The sequence below is a fragment of the Mauremys mutica genome, unplaced genomic scaffold (assembly GCF_020497125.1).
Source record: "Mauremys mutica isolate MM-2020 ecotype Southern unplaced genomic scaffold, ASM2049712v1 Super-Scaffold_100129, whole genome shotgun sequence".
Taxonomy (NCBI): domain Eukaryota; kingdom Metazoa; phylum Chordata; order Testudines; family Geoemydidae; genus Mauremys; species Mauremys mutica.
In genome coordinates, this window is record NW_025423276.1 from 499,357 (window position 1) to 519,104 (window position 19,748).

At 43.1% G+C, this 19,748-nt stretch overlaps 1 protein-coding gene across 1 annotated transcript; it reads left to right on the plus strand.

Annotated features, from left to right (window-relative positions):
* The first annotated feature begins 30 nt into the window (after window positions 1-30).
* LOC123359600 (nectin-3-like) lies at window positions 31-19,734 on the plus strand. Its single transcript, XM_045001103.1, has 7 exons — window positions 31-40; window positions 850-897; window positions 2,554-2,892; window positions 7,021-7,317; window positions 10,162-10,279; window positions 17,966-18,117; window positions 19,730-19,734. Exons 1-7 carry the CDS (start codon window positions 31-33, stop codon window positions 19,732-19,734), a joined length of 969 nt encoding a protein of 322 aa, XP_044857038.1.
* The last annotated feature ends 14 nt before the right edge of the window (window positions 19,735-19,748 follow it).

Genomic DNA, 19,748 nt, shown 5'->3' on the forward strand with positions numbered 1-19,748 from the left:
TCAATGGGACTACTCATAGTGTGTAACGTTATGCACACTGGTAAGTCTTTACAAGGTCAGGGCTTCAGAGTGTTTCAGCTTAGACAGGAGCTGAGGTCCTGGGCCTCAAAAATATTTAGGCACCCGGTGCCCATGTGTTAGTCCCTAAAATACTTTTGAGCATCCGGGCCTGCTAATCTAAGATTTGAAATAACCAGGCAGGATCCTTCTTGGGAAAAATACTTGCCGGCACTCTTTAGCCATCGTAAAGAAGCAAAAAAAATCACGAGTCTTGGGGGAAGGAGTGTTTGTTGGTTATTTTGGTTTCTTTGCTGAGCACCTTTAACACAAGATTGGGGGAAACAATTCACACTTCTGCTGCTTTTCCTATTTGGTTAGCTCTTCTGCATGGGAATGTTGACAGCAGTGGAAAAGAGGAGAGCTTCCTTTATTATTCTCTTGGATGAAATCTTAGATTCTGCAGAAAACAGCAAAAGAGTCACAGGAAGGCTCAGCAGTTAAGCGTTTCTGAGACACATAGGGCCTAGTTTTCAGTAGGGCTGCAGCCCTCCTCCATTTTGGCATGCACACACCTGTGGTATTTGTCCATCAGTCTCCATTCTCCAGAAGTGACAGATCCTCTGTTGGACAAATGTGAAACTCCTCTCACGTGCCCAGAAATGTAATTATGGAGGGTGGGGGAAGGTGTAACATTTCACATATGAAGGCTGCCTCTTGAAAGACTGCTCCATAGTGGTTTTAAAAAATGACTGCATTTGATCTACTGTTTCTTGTAGTGGTATCAAGAAAATGAAATACTGAAACACCAGTAGTAGTAGCACAAGTGACTTTTTTTTCTTCCATTTCAAGATTCTCCATCATTGGTTGTTGGTGGTGATGATGAGTCTGAAGTCACAGGTAATGGTATAGTCTGTTTCTTTAAAGATATCATTCATACTGTTTCCACTCAAGAAGGTGTTGTTTTAATTGATTACAACGTGGACATATGGCATTATTATTATTATTATTATTCAGAATGTATATGGGGAACTGTGCGGCCTGGCGGATAGGACACAATCATGCCTCAGGAGACCTGAGCTCTTGTCCTATCTGTGGACTCACTTGGTGACCTTGGACAAGGGACAGAACATGTTTCTGCCTCAGTTTCCCTTTCTGTAAAACAGGACTGCATTACCTTTATGAAATGTGCTAAGGAGGCATCTTACCTCATTCAAAGGTGAAGGTGATAGCCTGTAGCATTGGAAATAAGAACTCTCCTGTGAATCAAAAGAAAAAAGGTCTCGTCGTACAACCCCAGCAGCAGATTTTAAGTGATGCTTCAGTGCATACCCTTGAGAGCAAGCTAAAACTCAGAATGTGTGCCATTAAGAAGGAGACAGGGAACTTTGAATTTTTTTAAATTGCTTAAAAACAATTTAAACCAATCAAGATTCTGGAAATGTACTAGTTATTATGTACTGCAGAAAACTATTTTTAGTGATTTCAACTGCTTTCTGTAGAATATTTTGCTCAAACAGTGGTTTAAAAGGTAAAGTTGCATTGTTACACTGCTGACATCATTCTCTTAAAAGAAAATTCATAACCAAAGAACTGCACAACATAATTTAACTTTGAGTTCCTTCACCGTTCCCCACTTAGGCTGTTGAGTTTCTATTAACACAGTCAGTGTTTTGGGGAGAATAATTGAAATCAATAACTTACTTTCTGATAACTTAGCACACAATGTATAGTTTTTCATTCTTTACGAGTTCGTTTCAGTGAACTGAACAATTTCAAAATTTAATAAAACTTTAAGTAAAAAGTGAAGATACTGTTTGTCCTTCGCCAGTATTATTCTTATCTTTGGCTGAGGAATTGGTTAGTGGTTGGTTTTATTTTGGTTTTGGTTTTTTGTGGTAGATAATATCCTCCATGGATGAGATAAAACTGGTTGGAAGTAGTCAACTATAAAATCTACATAAACTGAAAGGAACTTCTCCATTCTTTCAGGAGAATTAATGGTTATTTTAAAAATTTGACAGTGATTGCTTTTGTGCTACAAAAGCAGTTCCCTCCCTGCTTGGGGAGGGGACAGGGGAGCCCCAGAGGAGCTGGGGGTCAGGATTGCTGGGTTCCATCTGCCCTCCCCTCCCCCCCCCGGCTGGATTGGGGTGCTCCCTTCAGCCTGGGCCTGCTGTACTATGGGGAGCAGGGACCCCGCAGGGGTGTGTGGGAGGGGCTAAGTATCAGAGGGGTAGCCGTGTTAGTCTGGATCTATAAAAGCAGCAAAGAGTCCTGTGGCACCTTATAGACTAACAGATGTATTGGAGTAGAAGTACCTTTGTATAGTCAGTTTGCTCTCAAAGATTGAATGTGTGGTAGGAAGGTAGTAATCAGTAGGAGAAAATTAGCTTCATGAGTCTGCTCTGTGCACTGAGCCCTAATAAAACTTCGGATCCCAACACCCTGAACAGCTCAAGGTCCCACCTTCCCTGTTGACAACTATCTTGGAATATGGTTCTTAACTTAGTGATTTGGACCCATCTCTCAACTAACACATTTCTTTGGTTTTAGGTGCCTTGGTTGAACCAGTTGTTGATCCACATGTAACAGCCGTTTGGGGGAAGAATGTCACCCTGAAATGCATAATTGAAATAAATGGAACAATAACACAAATCTCATGGGAGAAGATGCATGGTAAAAGTAAACAGACCATTGCTGTTCATCATCCTAAATATGGGTTTACTGCTCGAGGAGACTACCAAGGAAGAGTGTCACTTAAGAACCACTCACTTACTGATGCAACTATCACCCTAAACAATATAAGCTTTTCTGATTCAGGAGAATATATATGCAAAGCAGTTACATTCCCACTAGGAAATACTCAGTCATCAACAACCGTAACTGTATTAGGTATGTTTGCTTTTTAATTTTATATTTAATTTTTTTATCCCCAAAAGCCGCCACAAAAAGCTAAATAAACTTCATAGGACTTGGCTACATGGAGACATCGTGTGTGGCAAGCTGGGGTCTGAATCTACAGCACAGTATCTTGCCACATAATGATTGGCCGTGTTTACCTTCCTGCTGTGTACTGAAAGTTCAGTAGTGGGGTTTGACAGATGTTTCAAATATTGTTAGTGGGCTCCAGCTTTGTAAGGAAGTGATCGAGTTTCTTAATGCTGTGACTTACAGAAGTATACAACTTATTCTTCTGTCTCAAGTTTACTTTAACAATCCTCTTGGCTGACTTGGAAGACAACACAGAGTAGGTATTAGTTGGTTTGTGACTTTTTTTTTTTGTCACCATAGCCACATCCACGAGAAGACTACAAGCCTTTTGATTGAAAGTCATTCTTAATGATTTGGGGAGGACTTGCATTTTTTTAAATCAGAAGATCCAGGCACTCTGTCAAATAATCCAAAAGCTGAGAATAGTGTGTGCATTTCTTTTTTAAAGTAGGTAATATGGTTGGGCCTTAAGTGCAAGAAGGAGAAAATAAACATTGAGTGATGGAATTAATATACTGGGCAGTGCTTACGGAGAGAGCTTGTTTGCTGGGTGACAATAGGCTGAGATGAAATTGTTGCTATTTCAAATGTTTGACAAATATGTGCTAAAATAGTGCAGTTAATTAAAAATAAACGTTCACATTCTTGTATGTTTAAAATAAACTGCACGTGAATGGGAGAAATTTCAAGCATTTGAATCCTAGCTTCAATTTTGATACTTTTCTCGAGGAAACCTCTGCCTCAAAAGTGTTTTGTCTACTTGAAATGTTAGTTGCCTCACTTGATCTGGATTTTACCAAATCACTGAGTTTTGACTTGAGCTGTTTAGTCCTGTTAAGAAAAAAGATGTCACAAATTTAGTAGTGTTCAATGTATCAGAAAGCTTAAAGCTGTAAAACCTGTAAGGGATTTTAGAAAATAAGTGATAAATATAAAAGGAATGCTTTTGTCTTGTAGAAAAGATATATATGGCCTTTATTTGATCTCAGTGAACAATACATTCCATGTATCAGAGGGGTAGCCGTGTTAGTCTGGATCTATAAAAGCAGCAAAGAGTCCTGTGGCACCTTATAGACTAACAGACGTATTGGAGCATGAGCTTTCATGGGTGAATACCCACTTCGCCAGATGCATGTAGTGGAAATTTCCAGGGGCAGGTATATATATGCAAGCAAGAAGCAGGCTAGAGATAACTGGGTTAGTTCAATCAGGGAGGGTGAGGCCCTCTTCTAGCAGTTGAGGTGTGAACACCAAGGGAGGTGAAACTGCTTTTGTAGTTGGCAAGCCATTCACAGTCTTTGTTTAATACTGAGCTGATGGTGTCGAATTTGCAGATGAACTGGACCTCAGCCGTTTCTTTTTGAAGTCTGGTCCTGAAGTTTTTTTGCTGCAGGATGGCTACCTTTAAATCTGCTATTGTGTGTCCAGGGAGGTTGAAGTGTTCTCCTACAGGTTTTTGTATATTGCCATTCCTAATGTCTGATTTGTGTCCATTTATCCTTTTCCGTAGGGACTGTCCAGTTTGGCCGATGTACATAGCAGAGGGGCATTGCTGGCATATGATGGCGTATATTACATTGGTGGATGTTCAGGTGAATGAACCGGTGATGGTGTGGCTGATCTGGTTAGGTCCTGTGATGGTGTCGCTGGTGTAGATATGTGGGCAGAGTTGGCATTGAGGTTTGTTGCATGGATTGGTACACCATCATATGCCAGCAATGCAGGTCCTTCCCACAAATAAGCCAACCTACTCTGGTACGAGGCTTGAACTTGGTCCTTAACAGCTTCATGGAACCTTCATTTGTGCCTCTAGCTACAGTAGTTGTTTTCTATTCCCTTTACCTATTAAAATGGCATCACTTCTGCACCTGGGCCCGATCGTTAGGGGCATTAATATTGGAGCCCCTTTACAGTATTAAGGAAAAAGTTTCATTACAGCCTCATCTCAAACTTCTACCTAAACCATTCTTCCATTTCTGCACTAACCAGGCCATATACCTTCCTCTGTATGTGTGGTTCCCCCTCCCCCATCCATTTCCCATCCAGACCTGTCCAGGGCAGAATCTGCATTCCATACTCTGAATGTCAGAAGGGTGTTAGCTTTGTATCTGGACAGAGCCAGACCATTTAGAAACTCTGTTTCTTTTGTGGCTCGATCAGAAAAATATACACTTTCCACCCAAAGACTTCAAAATGCGTTTCTGGGGCTATTCTGAGTTGTTTGAAAAGTGTGCGAGTCACTGAAATTTGCAAAGTTGCAACTTGGTCACCAGTTCAGTTTTTCCAAACAATATGTCTTGGTATAGGCTTGCAGGTCAGATACTGCTATTGCCAGTGCTGTTTTGTCAGCAGTCTTAAATCTGACTCCAAAGCTGCTCCCTCCTCTGGATGCTGGTTGTCAGTTGCTTGAAGTGGAGCACCCATCAGGACACTACTTGAGAAAGGAAAGGTGGTTTAATTTTACAGGAACTGAAGTTCTTAGAGACGTCTTGATAGGTGCTCTACTGTTTGCCCTTTCCCTCCTCTTTTGGTGACAGCGAAGGAACTGAGGGCTATTTGCCTGCATGGCTTCCCGTATTCTTGAGACAGGACATGAGGTGGTCTGGAGCCACCTGCGTGTGCTGAACATGCACTGTTACCAAAAATGTCAAAGATGAACCTGAAGTGGAGTGCATGTAGGGGGATGCACCTTGAAGAACTCGAGTTACTATACAAAGTTACTAACCTCTCAATGTACAAGTGGCATTATTTAAACAGTACACTACACTTGGATTAAGTAAGAATTCTACGTTTGGTCAAGAATTGGTGGATGACTAACTGTATTCCGTGGGTGGATGCATAATTGAACCTTATTTATAAATAAAATGTACAAATTGACTTTAAGTTAATACTAACTACTGTAAGAATTATTTTCTTTTAAATATAAACTGCAGTAGAGATGCTCTGAACACCTGAGTTCACAAAATGTTGGGCAGTTGGATATTCCCTGTTAGTAGCTTGCAGCATGCGAGTGAAATCAATCTCTTATTTGTAACTGGCTTGACATTCATAAGTAGTCTAAATTTCCTTGCACTTAAAAGTTTGATTTTCTCAGCGGCTTTCCTTAATGTATACGAGTTCAACCTCCTGGACGTCATTGATTCTTGGGCATCTCTCAGGTCTTTCCTGATGTTGAGTTTTTGCATGTTGATTATCTTGATAGCTATATTTAAAAAAAAAGAGAAAAATGAAGAGAAGTGAAAAGAATGTTTTGTGGCCAAAGCATAATGCTGCAAGTCACACTGTTAACTACCAAAGAAAGTAGGCTGAAGGACATAATGATTTGTTTAATAGCTTGTGGAGCAAGTATCTTTAACCACAAACAACCAAAACCTAAACAAACAACCAAAAAAACCCACCCTGGTATCTAGTTAGGTGATAGCACTTGAAGTAAACAACAAAGATTTGGGTTCTAACCACACTGGAGATGTGTAGTTGTAAATAAGTGCATCCTACATTTCTGTGGTATTTATAAAAAAACCTGAGTACATGTAAGTTAAACTACAGAATTGCTTAAGTAAATGTGTAAAATATAGTGTCTGTTCCTGGTTAGTTAAACCAATCCCACCAAATGTAGCCTAAAGGCTATATTTAGTTGCACTTCACATGTTTTAATGGTTACCAATGAATGAGCCATCAACCTTACCTTGTGAGGGGAGGGGGATAAAGTACAGATACAAAGCTAGATTAAAATAAATGATTTAAAACAAGATTTCTTGCTTGCTGATTAAAATCTGACTTCTATCACTTTGATTTTAAATCAGTCTATCCTGGCAATGTGCAGCACAGGGATGTCAGAGCTGTCAGTTGTCCAGATTACTTTTAAGTGCCCATTGTGTCATCAACTTTACCTGCCAGTTAACAAATCTGCCTTGAAAATGAGTTGTTAGCTGTAGGCTATTGGGGATAAAATGTACATACAGGAATTGAAGTAAGGTTGATTAAACGTTTCTGTCTTGACTGAAAACGTACTTTTTTTTATTTCAATAGTTGAACCCATTGTGAGCCTAACAAAGGGACCAAACTCTTTAATAGATGGTGAAAATCAGACAGTAGCAGCCATTTGTACAGCAGCCACTGGAAAACCTGCTGCAGATATTGATTGGGAAGGTGGGCTTGGAGAAGTGGAATCCAGTTGTACTTTATTTCCAAATGAAACCATGACAGTTGCCAGTCAGTACAAACTCATACCCACCAGATTTTCCAGAGGAAGATTCATAACTTGTGTTGTGAGGCATCCGGCTTTGGAAAAGGAGCTGAGATATCCTTACACATTGGACATACTATGTAAGTATACAACAAGTTAACTATTGCTTTTATAGCTGCTGGTCTGTCATATGACAACTAGGCCTTGGAGTATGTTCCATCAGTAGATCTGCAAGCAGTGTACAAAGAAGATCAGTATCATTGCCCCGCACACAGATTGGAGAAACAGAGCTAGGAAGAGGTGAAGTGGGTTGACCAAGGATTTGCAGCAGGCCACTGGCTGAGCTGGGAGTAGAACCCAGGGCTCCCGAGACCCAGTCAGTTTCCCTACTTGCTGAGACACATTGCCACTTACCTTTTAATTAACTTGGTTTCATTACCCATTCAGATTCCTCCTATGTTTCTTCATGGACCCTTATTTTTTAACAAATTTGACTAATACTCAGATGTTGAAGCTGAAATTTCAGTTCCTCCTCGGAAGCTTTACAGGGACTTGTTATAAGCAAAATCTGTTTTCCCATTCAACAAGCAGGGCCGCCCAGAGGGAGGGGTAAGTGGGGCAATTTGCCCTGGGCCCTGCAGGGGCCCCAAGAGCCACTCCGGGTTTTTGGTGGCACTTCGGTGGCAGGCCCTTCACTCGCGCCAGGTCTTCGGCAGCAGGTCCTTCAGTGCAGCGGAAGACTCGGAGCAAGTGAAGGACCCGCCGCTGAAGTGCTGCCAAAGCCTTGGAGCGCCGCCCGGTGAGTACAAGCGCCGCAAGCGGCAGGGGTGGGGAGAGCCGCGATCGGCAGCACTTAGGCTGCTCTACCACCACCGCTTCATTCTTCGGTGGCAATTCGGTGGTGCGTCCTTCCCTCCGAGAGGGACCCACCGCTGAATTGCCACCGAAGACCTGGCCCTGCCCCAGGCCCCCTGAATCCTCTGGGCGGCCCTGTCGACAAGAATTGAGGTATTTAAAAATACTTGAAACGGTGGTTGCCATTTCTTTCACGCTTGGAATAATACAAGTCATGATATTCCCAAAGAACTTCAGTGATGAAAAATGTTATGGGGTAACTGTGCTTAACCAGATCACTCACTACACTACTGAGAGTGTTAGCGAGAGCGTGGATAATTTGAGAATCCCTCCATTTGGAAGTTTATTTTCTTTGTGTGTATGTCTGTGTGTGTATAGATGTGTATGTGTGTTTTGGTTTGTTAAACTTGATGTCCCTAAAAGAAACAAGTGACAGGAGATGATAAATTACCACGCCCCCCTCCTTATTTGACCCTAATAATAATCTTTATAATTTCATAACTGCACCTTGTATCTCAGCTGTAGAAATTTGCAGAGCTTTCATCGGTTAGCAATGTTTGTGTCTTTATTGCAGCAAATAAGTTTCTGTGTATGACCAGATTGTTTTGGATTCTGCATCTTTACTACTGTTAGCATATCACAAGGAAAAAGTGTGGCACATGTACTACTTCAATTTCAGTTCATTAACAAATACAACAATAAAAGACCTCTTTCTAGCCCTTTGCTGGTGAACTTCTGGCTACTTGAAAAACTCTGTCTTGATGGTCACAGATTAAAGCCCTAACCAATGTCGGGCTTGTTTACAGTGCCTTGCAGTTTGGATTGTGGGAGTGTGAATATCATTGCACACCAGGCGCTGAGTCCTTTTCACACTCCCATAGTCCAAACTGCAGTTTGAAGACACGGCCTTCGCATATCTCCCTCGATTAACCGCTAATAATGCGGTGCTCTGATGGCCTGCTGACTTTGACAAGAGTTGCCTCCAAAATAAATTCTCCCCATTGAAGAGTAACTTGTAACTTGCCATAAAGAAGTTGAATTTCTTAAAACCTTACATTGTATGCTATGTTGGTCATTTCGATGTGCTGTTACAAACTTTAGTCCACATAACCCAAAATAGATGCCTGGAGTTGGGCTATCAAATATATGACCAGAATTTTCAAAAGTCCAGAACATATTGGGTTCCTAAGGATTCAAAATGTTAGCTTTAGGCATCCATTTTCAAACACAAACCATAACACAGTAATGGGTGTGCAGGAGAAGGGGAAAGGAAGTGTAGGATGTAGATCTCAGAACAGAAAATATTGATGGCAAAGAATCCTGTGGCACCCACTTCGTCGGATTCACCCACGAAAGCTCATGCTGCAAAACGTCTGTTAGTCTATAAGGTGCCACAGGATTCTTTGCTGCTTTTACAGAACCAGACTAACACGGCTACCCCTCTGATACTAGAGTAACTTAATTACTACTTCAGAAAAGCAACTGAGTGGTAAAAATATTTTAAAGATACTTTCTCTCCTTACTGAACATCAGGCCCCTTGCTGTAAGCTGCTCTATCAAAAAATTAAATATTTACCACCAGTTACTAGTTGTTGAGTCCTTTGAAAAGAAATAAATCAAAATTAAACACAGAATACGCTAAAGTTCCTTGCTGGTTTGACTAGTATTATTAACATAGGCACAGTGCAGATACCTACTACAGTATAAATCATTAGCCAGAAGTTACTCATGTCATATGTGCAATTCATCATTTACCACCGTGTAATATGAATTTTTTTGAATTCACAGAATCTGGCATATTTGAACTATTGAAGTTAGCACTGCATCATGCTAAAAATTGGCATTGTTGACGTAAAAACTATATAATTATCTCCGCTTGTTTCAGTTAACAAACTAAAAACGTATGGGGCCCACTGATTTGCTTCATGTTAAGCCTCCGATGGCAACTACCCATGTATACGTGTTATTTCTAAGATTTCCAGGTAGGACTACCATTGCTCGTTGGAGATTAAGCACTGCCATACTGTTAGTTAAATACAACATGTAGACACATCATTCTAAGCAATGCGTGTCTCCTTTTTAGTAATGTACTTTGAATATTGGAATGTGAAATGAATCATATTTTATAGATGCGCCTGAAGTTTCAGTAAGTGGGTATGATGGAAACTGGTTCATTGGAAGAGAGCATGTTCAGCTCCAGTGTAATGCTGACGCAAATCCACCACCCACGGAATTTACATGGACCAGGTGAGTGTTCATGAAAACAAAAGATGAATTTTCCATTTAAATACACAATCAATATTTTAATAAAGGCGAGTTTTGAAGGGTGCTACTGGCTTATGACACAGTGGAAACAAGGCCCTTTGACTGCTACTAGCTTGTCTGGTTTCAGTACATGACTAATGCACATTCTATGTATTAGAAATGACTGCTTTTGAAATATGTCCCATACTGATGCATCAGATGTATGGACTGAGACATGTGGATGTTGTAAAGAAAAATATTGGCCTTATATAGTTGATGGCTCCTAAGGAAAGGGGAGCAGTAGCAATTGGGGTGGGAAAGTACAAGTGAAGAATGATTGTTACTCTGAAGTCTGAGCAGTTACCAATGCTTTAGGATAAATCCACTTATTTTTATAAATGGAATAACTTCTTTGACAGGTGATTGTGATATTGAGTTTCTTGAGCTTACTGTAAGACATTGTAAGCACCTGTTGTCCAGCCTTCCTTCTCCGTGTGAGTTGAGGACGTGCATAAAGCAAAGATGCAAAAAAAAGGGATATTTTTTGAATAAAATTATATAACATTGATATTACATTGAAAATTGGGATGGAAAACACTTGAAGTATCATTTCAGTCATCAAGTTTACCATGCTCTAGTGAAGAGTAAGGCACTGTATCTACTTCCAAATAAGCTGCATGAGATGGCTCCCCTCATGACTCAAAACTTAAGTCAACCCGTGCTGAGATCTGGTATCTCTGTATGGCTTCCTGTTGTGTGATAAAAGCAGTATTTCATGACTCCAATATGAATTGGATGCCTTTACTGAGAGTCCTGCTGCCTGCCATCTGTAGTCTTGCATGTTAAGTACGTTCCCCTGGAGGGAGCCACTTCCGGAGCAAATATATGGCCCCAAAAGGTAACTTCCCTTTTACTTCAACTTCACTTGGTCAGTCTGTCTGAAAAAAAGAAAAGAACTTGTGTGAGTGTTTAAGTGTATGTAATGCACAGTAATAGCGCTATGAGAATCATTGATAGTCATAGTGCTATAAGAAGCATTAAAGATCAGCTGTGGTACCACCTTGTAACCTCAAGTTGCTTCCTGGATCAGTTAGAAGAAAAAAGACTAAAAGACTAAAAGTTTACACTGGAACTTCGTTGGCAAAACTTTTGTCGTTTAGCAGTGTTAAAAACACCCTCCCCACCCCGAAAAGCGGAAGTTTTACCGATGAAAAGCGCCAGTGCAGGGGTCGGCAGAGGCTGAGCGGGGCCGGCGGCTGGGACTCCAGACCGGCCGCAAGCGCGCCCCCTTACCGTGCTCGGGCTCTGCGGCTCCCGGGAGCGTGAGCCACCAGGGCGCGGGGCCCTGAGCCTGCTGTGGGAGGGGCGGCGGCTCACAGTTCCGGGAGCTGCAGAGCCCAAGTGTGGCGGGAGGGAGCCGAGGGGCGCATGGGGACGGCCGCCCGCATGCATCTGCTGCAGGAGCCCCCCAGGGGTCACCAGGCCGCAGCCCAGGCAGGCAGGCCTCCCGGCTCCTCCCTCACCACGCTCGGGTTCTGCGGCTCCTAGAACTGTGAGCCGCAGCTGCCCCCCCTTTCAGCTCCCCCCCCCCCACTGCCTCAGCAGCATGGGCAGGAGGGGTGGGAGAGCGCAGGTGCTCCCCACTAGTGGCACCACCACCTTTGCAGGGCTGCTGCCCCCCTGCACCGCGCTGGCTCCCCCATGGCTGGAGCTTGCTGCTGCCGCAAGCAGGACACTCTGGCTCTCTGGTCCCTCCAGAAGGCAGCTCCTCCCTGCCAAACTGCTGCAGCGGCCCAAGCCCCGCAAAGCCAGTGAGTGGACTCTGGGCAGGGTCCACCAGGGTGAGGAGGGCTTGCGGGGGGACTGTGCACCCGCCGGGGGAGTTCCGGGGGAGGGATCGCTCAGTGGTTTGAGCATTGGCCTGCTAAACCCAGGGTTGTGAGTTCAGTCCTTGAGGGGGCCACTTAGGGATCTGGGGCAAAATCAGTACTTGGTCCTGCTAGTGAAGGCAGGGGGCTGGACTTGATGACCTTTCAAAGTCCCTTCCAGTTCTAGGAGATAGGATATCTCCATTAATTAATTAATTAAAAAATTAATTAACCTGGTCTGGGGAGCAGCCCCTGGCACGGCTGGCCCCTGGGGTCTATAAAGGCTCCTTGGAATTTGCCCATCAATGAACCGATGTGCGTGGGATGGGGGGCAGCAAGGTGGAAGTTTTGCCCAGGGCACAAAATATCCTTGCACCAGCCCTGCCCCAGGGGGTGCAGGCACCCCTGGTTAAGAACCACTGCACTAAACTGATAAGATCTGCATTTTAATTTAATTTTAAATGAAGTTTCTTAAAAATTTTCAAAATCTTGTTTACTTTACATACAACAATAGTCTATAGACTTATAGAGAGAGACCTTCTAAAAATGTTAAAATGCATTATCGGCACACGAAACCTTAAATTAGAGTGAATAAATGAAGACTCGGCACACCACTTCTGAAAGGTTGCCGACCCCTGTGCCAGTGTGAACAGTGATTTGTCGGCAGGAGTCGCTCATTGCACGACTTTTAGCAGCATGGCTATAGCGGCACAGGAATGTTGCTAAAAGCTGTGTGGTGTAGACAAAGCTTTTTAAAATTGTATTTGAAATGCAGGGTTAATAATAATAAACATACAACCAAAGTTTCTTGAATGGAACCTCCTAAATGCAAAACAAAATATGCTATCCAAGTATTACATTAAAAATTAAGAAACAAATGTAGTAGTCTCAATTGGATCACATTTAAACCAGTTGGATTAAAAAAAAATCCCCTCCTATCCTCTCCAACATGTTATGATGCAGGTTAAAAGTAATAAGGGCAAATAACTAATCTAGTTTTACAAGATATGCTAACCTTCTCACTAAAAGGGCTTTCATAACACTTAAACCAATTCCCAGATTAGTATCATTCCTCATGTAGTATAGACAAGTCTAATATGGTTTGTAAAAGCAGAGAACTTTAATTTCAAGAAATTGGAGATGAACTTGTATACAAATTTCTTGTAATAAACTTGTCATAGGTCTCACCCCCACTTAGAGCTGTTGGGTTCCAATGTGGGGACCTGCACTGGTTTCCCTCTAAACTAAAATCCTAGTTTAGATCTAGTAAAAGCTGCCACCACCCAATCAGGAAACGTGGATTGGGACACAGTCCTTCCCCAAAATCCTAGGGGATTCCAAGAGCCCCAAATCCATGGAGTTCTTACACCCAGGAGAAATAAACCATTCCCCCCTGCTTCCTCCCCCCTCCCTTTTCCTAGGAGAGACACCAGGATCTAACTACAGAGGGATACCTCCCCCTCCTCTTTCCCTGAGAATCCACCCAAAGAAAGATCAACCAAGTCCTTAATAGAAAAGAATTTATTAAAGAATAAAAAGAAAAGTCACTGTCTCTGTAACCAAAATGGAACAATACAGGGTCTAAACTTATCAATCTCTGGAGAGAATCCCCCCTCCCCCTTTCTTTCTCAGTGAAAGCAAAGTAACAGCAAACAGGAATAAAGAATTTCCTTTAGCAAACACACAATTGCAAATATAGAAAGCCAACTCAAAAGACTAATCCGCCTTTCTAATTAATACTCACTATTAAATAGTAGAAACTACTCCAGGAGAACTTGGAGACATGACTGACCTCTCTTAGATCCAAAGAGAGCTCTAACAAAGAACACAGACAAAGGCTTCCCTCCACAGAGATTTGAAATTATGTTGTCTCTGATTGGTTCTCTGGTCAGGTGGTCATCAGGTACTGCATGTTAACCCTTTACAGGTAAAAGAGACCTTAGCCCTTAACTATCTGTTTATTTATGACAAAACTCCTTGGCAGAAACTTAATCATGATAAGAATGCCGACTTTAAAAAGTTGAGGTTGTAATTTATTGACAGGATACTGAGCTACAATGCAGAGGGTCAGACCACTGTTATGCAAGGCTGGAGAGCTGGGTCACGTGTGGGGTATTTACTTGTACTTGCTTCTGAAAAAATGAACAAAGTAGTGGCATTTGGGGAAAGCAAAGGTAGAATCTCATCTGTACCACTTTGTCCCAGAAAACCTTTCAGTTGAAGTTGATTTCAAATCTAGTTTAAATGCTAAATAATGCTTTTGAAGAAATACAGAATTGAACTGGTGCAGAATAGATGTATTTTTGCATTTTGTCCACTGAATTTTAAGATAAAGGGGCTAGGTTATATTCTCAGTAATAGTAATAACACATGCTGAGCGATCTTAATAACCTGGAAGTAGATGGACAAATCTGTACACAACGAGGTTAATGAATCCTTGTTTGGCTGGGGAGATGACAAATGAGTGTGTATTGCAGCAGTGTGTTGTGTTCACGCAATGAAATGACAATAAAAGTCCATGCATGTACAATGAAAAGTAACATAAGTACAGATTTGTGCTTGTTTAGCCACTTGACTCCTATGATGGGAAAACTTTGAGATTGTCAAACAGGATAGCTATTAAGCTGCAGAAATAAAACATTTCCATAGTTGTCTAGCAGTCATTGGCCTATAGTCAGCAAAAGCTCACGTGGAAGAAAGTCTGAGGATGTTCATTCACTGTACATGTTGAATTTTTTAGGGTACTGTTCATGAAAAGTAGCTGTAGCATGTGGTGTTGCATGGCAGATTGTGTTGACACTTCACTCATGGAAATACACACACACACACACACACTCACTCACTCACTCTCTCTCTCTCTCTCTCTCTCTCTCTCCTTTGAGTAATGTCCCTGTGGGTGCTCTATGTCAGTATATGCTGCCTGCTTGTGCACTCTTGATCAGCAATGTTTGTCAGTGGTGTCCGCACCTATGCCCTCTTCACCTTTATACCCCAATAAACTGCCAGTGTCTTGCAACAGAGCAGTCCGTGCCCAGCAGTTGAACTATGCAGCTGGCTACCCTTTGCTTTCTTATGCCTTTCTCATTTTAGTTTCTTTTTAGATTTATTTTTTCTGTTAGCACAAGTTCACGCTTTGAGAGGGTTCACCCCTTCTCTCCTGTGGGTCCCTGTTCTCTCCCTCACCTCCGCCTTCAACTCCCGACCCTCATCCGCAGCCCCAAGTGTGGGTTAGGTTCTAGACCCTGGACTTCAAACCTTTCCATATGTGCCATAAGTCCTTCCCTTGGAGTGATGGAGATTCAGCCTGCCTCTCTGCTGCTTGGGAGAAATCCACATTCCCTCTAAATGTAAAGTCTACGTAAGATTTAAAAACAGATCTAAAAAATTGAGGTAGGAAAAACATACATTCCTATTTATGTAGTACTTTTTGAGACTCAGGTGGGTGAGTCAGACCCAAATATAGTGGTTCTTTGGACCAGCTCTGCTTCGGCAGTAACCAAAGACACTAGACTTCCCAAGGAAAGACCCCATTCTCCAGAATCAGACGAAAAAGGGAAAGTCACTTCCTTGATCTGGGTCTTGGACCTCATGTCCAAACACAGATATTTCTGAGGCTCCCTTTCCTGCAGTACTGTGACCACAGGAGCATACCTAGAAGTCATCTAGAGAGATTCTGACACTGGCATCCGACTCAGCCTTCATTTTGAGATTCGGAGGCAAAGTCCTTATTGGTACAGTCTTCCATAGCCAGAAGTGAAAAGTGTACCATACCTATTCTGGTGCTGCATCTGGCACCACCCCATATGCTTACTCCTGAGAAAACACATTCACACGTCCTGGTACCGTCCAGGCTCCTATCTCACAAAGACATCCGAATCCTCAAAGAGCCCGAATCACCATTATTGAAAGGTACTGAGAGGCGCTCCGCCAGGGGTGGCTCCAGGCACCAGCACGCCAAGTGCGGCAAGCCACGGGGGGCACTCTGCCAGCCTCCTAGAGCCGCCCCTGCGCTCCGCACTGGTACCAACTCATTTCTCTGAGCTTGCTTACCCTCCATCCTCTTCTTCGATGGTGACTCACCCTGTGGTAGCAACACCATCCCCACACAGGCTCTGAATTTAATTCTGTTGATAGGATTTGGAGCTAAACTGGTGATAAAGTTGGTCTGTTTTAAGATTGCTCATTCTTGTAAATGTGTTTGGAAAATGTGTCCTTCAAGCCTTACTTCAAAAGATGGAAGATGATTTATTTACAGCCTACAAACCTGCAGAAGAGCACAAAAGACTCCTCATGAGGGCATTCTGCGCCAAAAAATTCTACATACAATATTTTAAATAATTGTCAAATAAATGTGGAGGCTCCAGCATGGTGTGGGGAGCTCGGGACACTGGCTGCACAGAGATGGAACATCACTGTGCAGCTCCACCGTGCCTCCCCTCCCCCCGGGACACAGACTGAGTGGTGAGGCTGCACCCAACTGTGACATAGTGTGCCCCAGAAACACCCCAGGGTGTGACGGTGCTAGCCGGGGAGCCAGCTGAGGTCACTCAATCAGGGTGAACTGCAAACCAAACGGGGCAGACAAACCCCAAACGCTGGTGGTTATTCCAGTACTTAGATTCACCAACCAGCACAAAACAGCTTCTACAGTACCTCACTGGTCACGTAGAAGTCCAAACCACGCAGTTCCCTTAAAGTGCCCAGCCTCAGGCCTCCGTCCAGACACACCTGTCAGATATGATGATTCCTTATACATTTCCAGCAGCCTTTCGGCCTGAGAAAACAATAGGCTTAACTCCTTCTCCCAAATATCCTGGCAATTAGCCCAGAGTAATTTATCCATTAAACAGTTCAGATACAGGTTAGCACAACCTTCAAAGAGACACATAGACAATAATACTATTTCACTCAAGTATCATCATAAATGTTAATGTTCCTTTTTTGATCTTTGAATTAAAACTATAGCAATAGACAAGACTTGTTTGCTGACTTTACAAGACCTGAGCAAACATCTCCCCTTTTACCTTTAACAATGCAGACTTGCATTTCAAAGCTCTAGTCATTTACAGATCTTCCTAACCAGTCCTTAAGGTTCACCCATGGGTCAGGTCAGTCTATGAGTTAATTAACTCTTTCTGGCCCTGTCACCTTTCAATGAGATATTATATCACACTCATAACGTCACACAGGGCCCTACCCTATGTGCCTTATGCAATAGGGCAGGCAGGATCCAAGGGTGGAGGGGCTTAGTGTGGGGGAATCCAGGTGTGGGTTGGGAGGGTTCGGTGTGGGGCAATCTGGGTGCGGGAGGCTTAGTGCGAGATCTGGGTGCGGTGGGGGAGATCTGGGGACTTGTTGGACAGTTCTGGGTGCAGTGTTAATGGAACTCTGCAGGAGGGTCCAGGTGAAGATGGTTGGGGCTCAGTGTGAGGTGTGGGTGGGTGCTCAGTGTGGGAATCCAGTGGAGTCAGGATCCAGGTGCAGCTGGTTGGGGCTTGGTAGGGTGGGTTGTGGGGGTGGTGCAGGTGCAGGGGGAGTGGGGCTAGTCAGGAGGATTCTGGGTATAAGGGGATCTGGATGCACGGGGAGCAGCTCCCTGTGCAGCGATTCCTCTCTCTGCAGCTGAGGAGCGATGGCTATAGGAAGTATGGGGGACGAGACGGGGAGGGAGAGGAGGGAGTTGGCAGAGCTTCCGACAGCTGGGGGAGAAATGTGGGGATGGGTCTAACATGACCCCAGATGCCATGCAGGGGAAGAGGAGCCACCAGCCAGGTCAGATAATACATTTTGCATTTATTTATCTATTTATTGTCTAATTCAGGTTGGATGGGCAATGGCCTGAAGGTTTAATGTCTTCAAATAATAGTCTGCATTTCAACAGTCCGTTGACTTACAATTATGCTGGGACTTACGTCTGTAAGGTGACCAATTCCCTTGGACAAAGAAGTGATCAACAGACGATCTACATTTTAGGTGAGTTGTTGTTTCTCCCTTCACTTCCTAAGCATGCTTAGTTTAAAATCCTGTGTCAGAAATTGGATTAGGTGTCTAGTTGAATGCGTTTTTTAGCCATGTTCTATAACAGATTATCTAAAACTCAGAGTTGGGGGCGGAGGGAAGAAATGTTCTAAAACCCAAACTTAAAACACTTTCCTGAGGGAGTCTGGTTTTATTCCTTTATCCTCAGCTGAGCTGTTCAGAATAACAGTGTCGCCTCTCACAGCTCACACACTCCTATGGAGCAAGCATAAAGCTAATTACAAGGGGCAGAAATGGTCAGCGCACCTTGCTCCACCTGCCCCTTCCCGTCTGTGTGGTACTCTCTTGTGGGTGGGGTATTGCTGGTGGCAGACTTTTTGTTAGTATTTAAATCAGGAAAACACTTATTCCAGGGTTTCCGATGGTAAAGAATCTCAGGAGCAGACAGAAGTGCCATGTTATCATAGTACACGTTCCTTTGAGTATAGCAGCATATTGAAAGAGTACCATGGCCTAATGAAGATCATACATAGTAGCATCAGTAGTAGAGCTGAGACCCAATGTTATTATATTACCATGATGATGGGGGTAAACAAAATGGAATTACTTACTTTTACCAATAGGTGCAAATGTTTCAATTAACGGGTGGTAGCAGTATTCAGAACATGAACTATACATTCATTTTATTCTTTTTATGTTCTTGAGAGCAAATCTATATGGTAAGGTCTGAATCCATTCTTATCTCAGTAGGTACTATGCTGGTGGCATTGTAGCTAATGAAAACTACTACACAACCACCCACGGTTCCATGTTCTTTTTACTTTGCTTCGGTTTTGGTGCAGGGGGCTTTCAGGATGCTTAGGAGTAAACTCATTGTTCTGGGGTATTTCGAGCCAGCTGCCTGCATTAAATGGAGATTCGAGGAGCATACATTAAAAACTCAGAGGACGTAGGATTTGGTATCTGCAGAGCTGTGAATTGAAGGGGAAAGGTTGGGGCTTTCTGGCACCTTTTTCTGATGCCATGTGATCTCGAAGAAGACTCCACAAAGCATCACTAATAAATGCCCAGCTGGTCCTGGCTGGGAGTGAAAAAGAAACGATATTACAGCTCTACAAATCTTTGCTGTTTCAGTAACTGCCTCAGAAACAAAACTTAAATCTAAACCTCTCCATTCAGGCCTGCTGAACTTTGCACTGTTTAAATGTTTGTCTCATGACATATCCAGAGCACTCACATAGAATCATAGGATCTCAGGGTTGGAAGGGACCTCAGGAAGTCATCTAGTCCAACCCCCTGCTCAAAGCAGGACCAAATCCAACTAAATCATCCCAGCCAGGGCTTTGTCAAGCCTGACCTTAAAAACCTCTAAGGAAGGAGATTCCACCACCTCCCTAGGTAACCCATTCCAGTTCTTCACCACCCTACTAGTGAAAAAGTTTTTCCTAATGTCCAACCTAAACCTCCCCCTCTGCAACTTGAGACCATTATTCCTTGTTCTGTCATCTTCTACCACTGAGAACAGTCTAGATCCATCCTCTTTGGAACCCCCTTTCAGGTAGTTGAAAGCAGCTATCAAATCCCCCCTCATTCTTCTCTTCTGCAGACTAAACAATCCCAGTTCC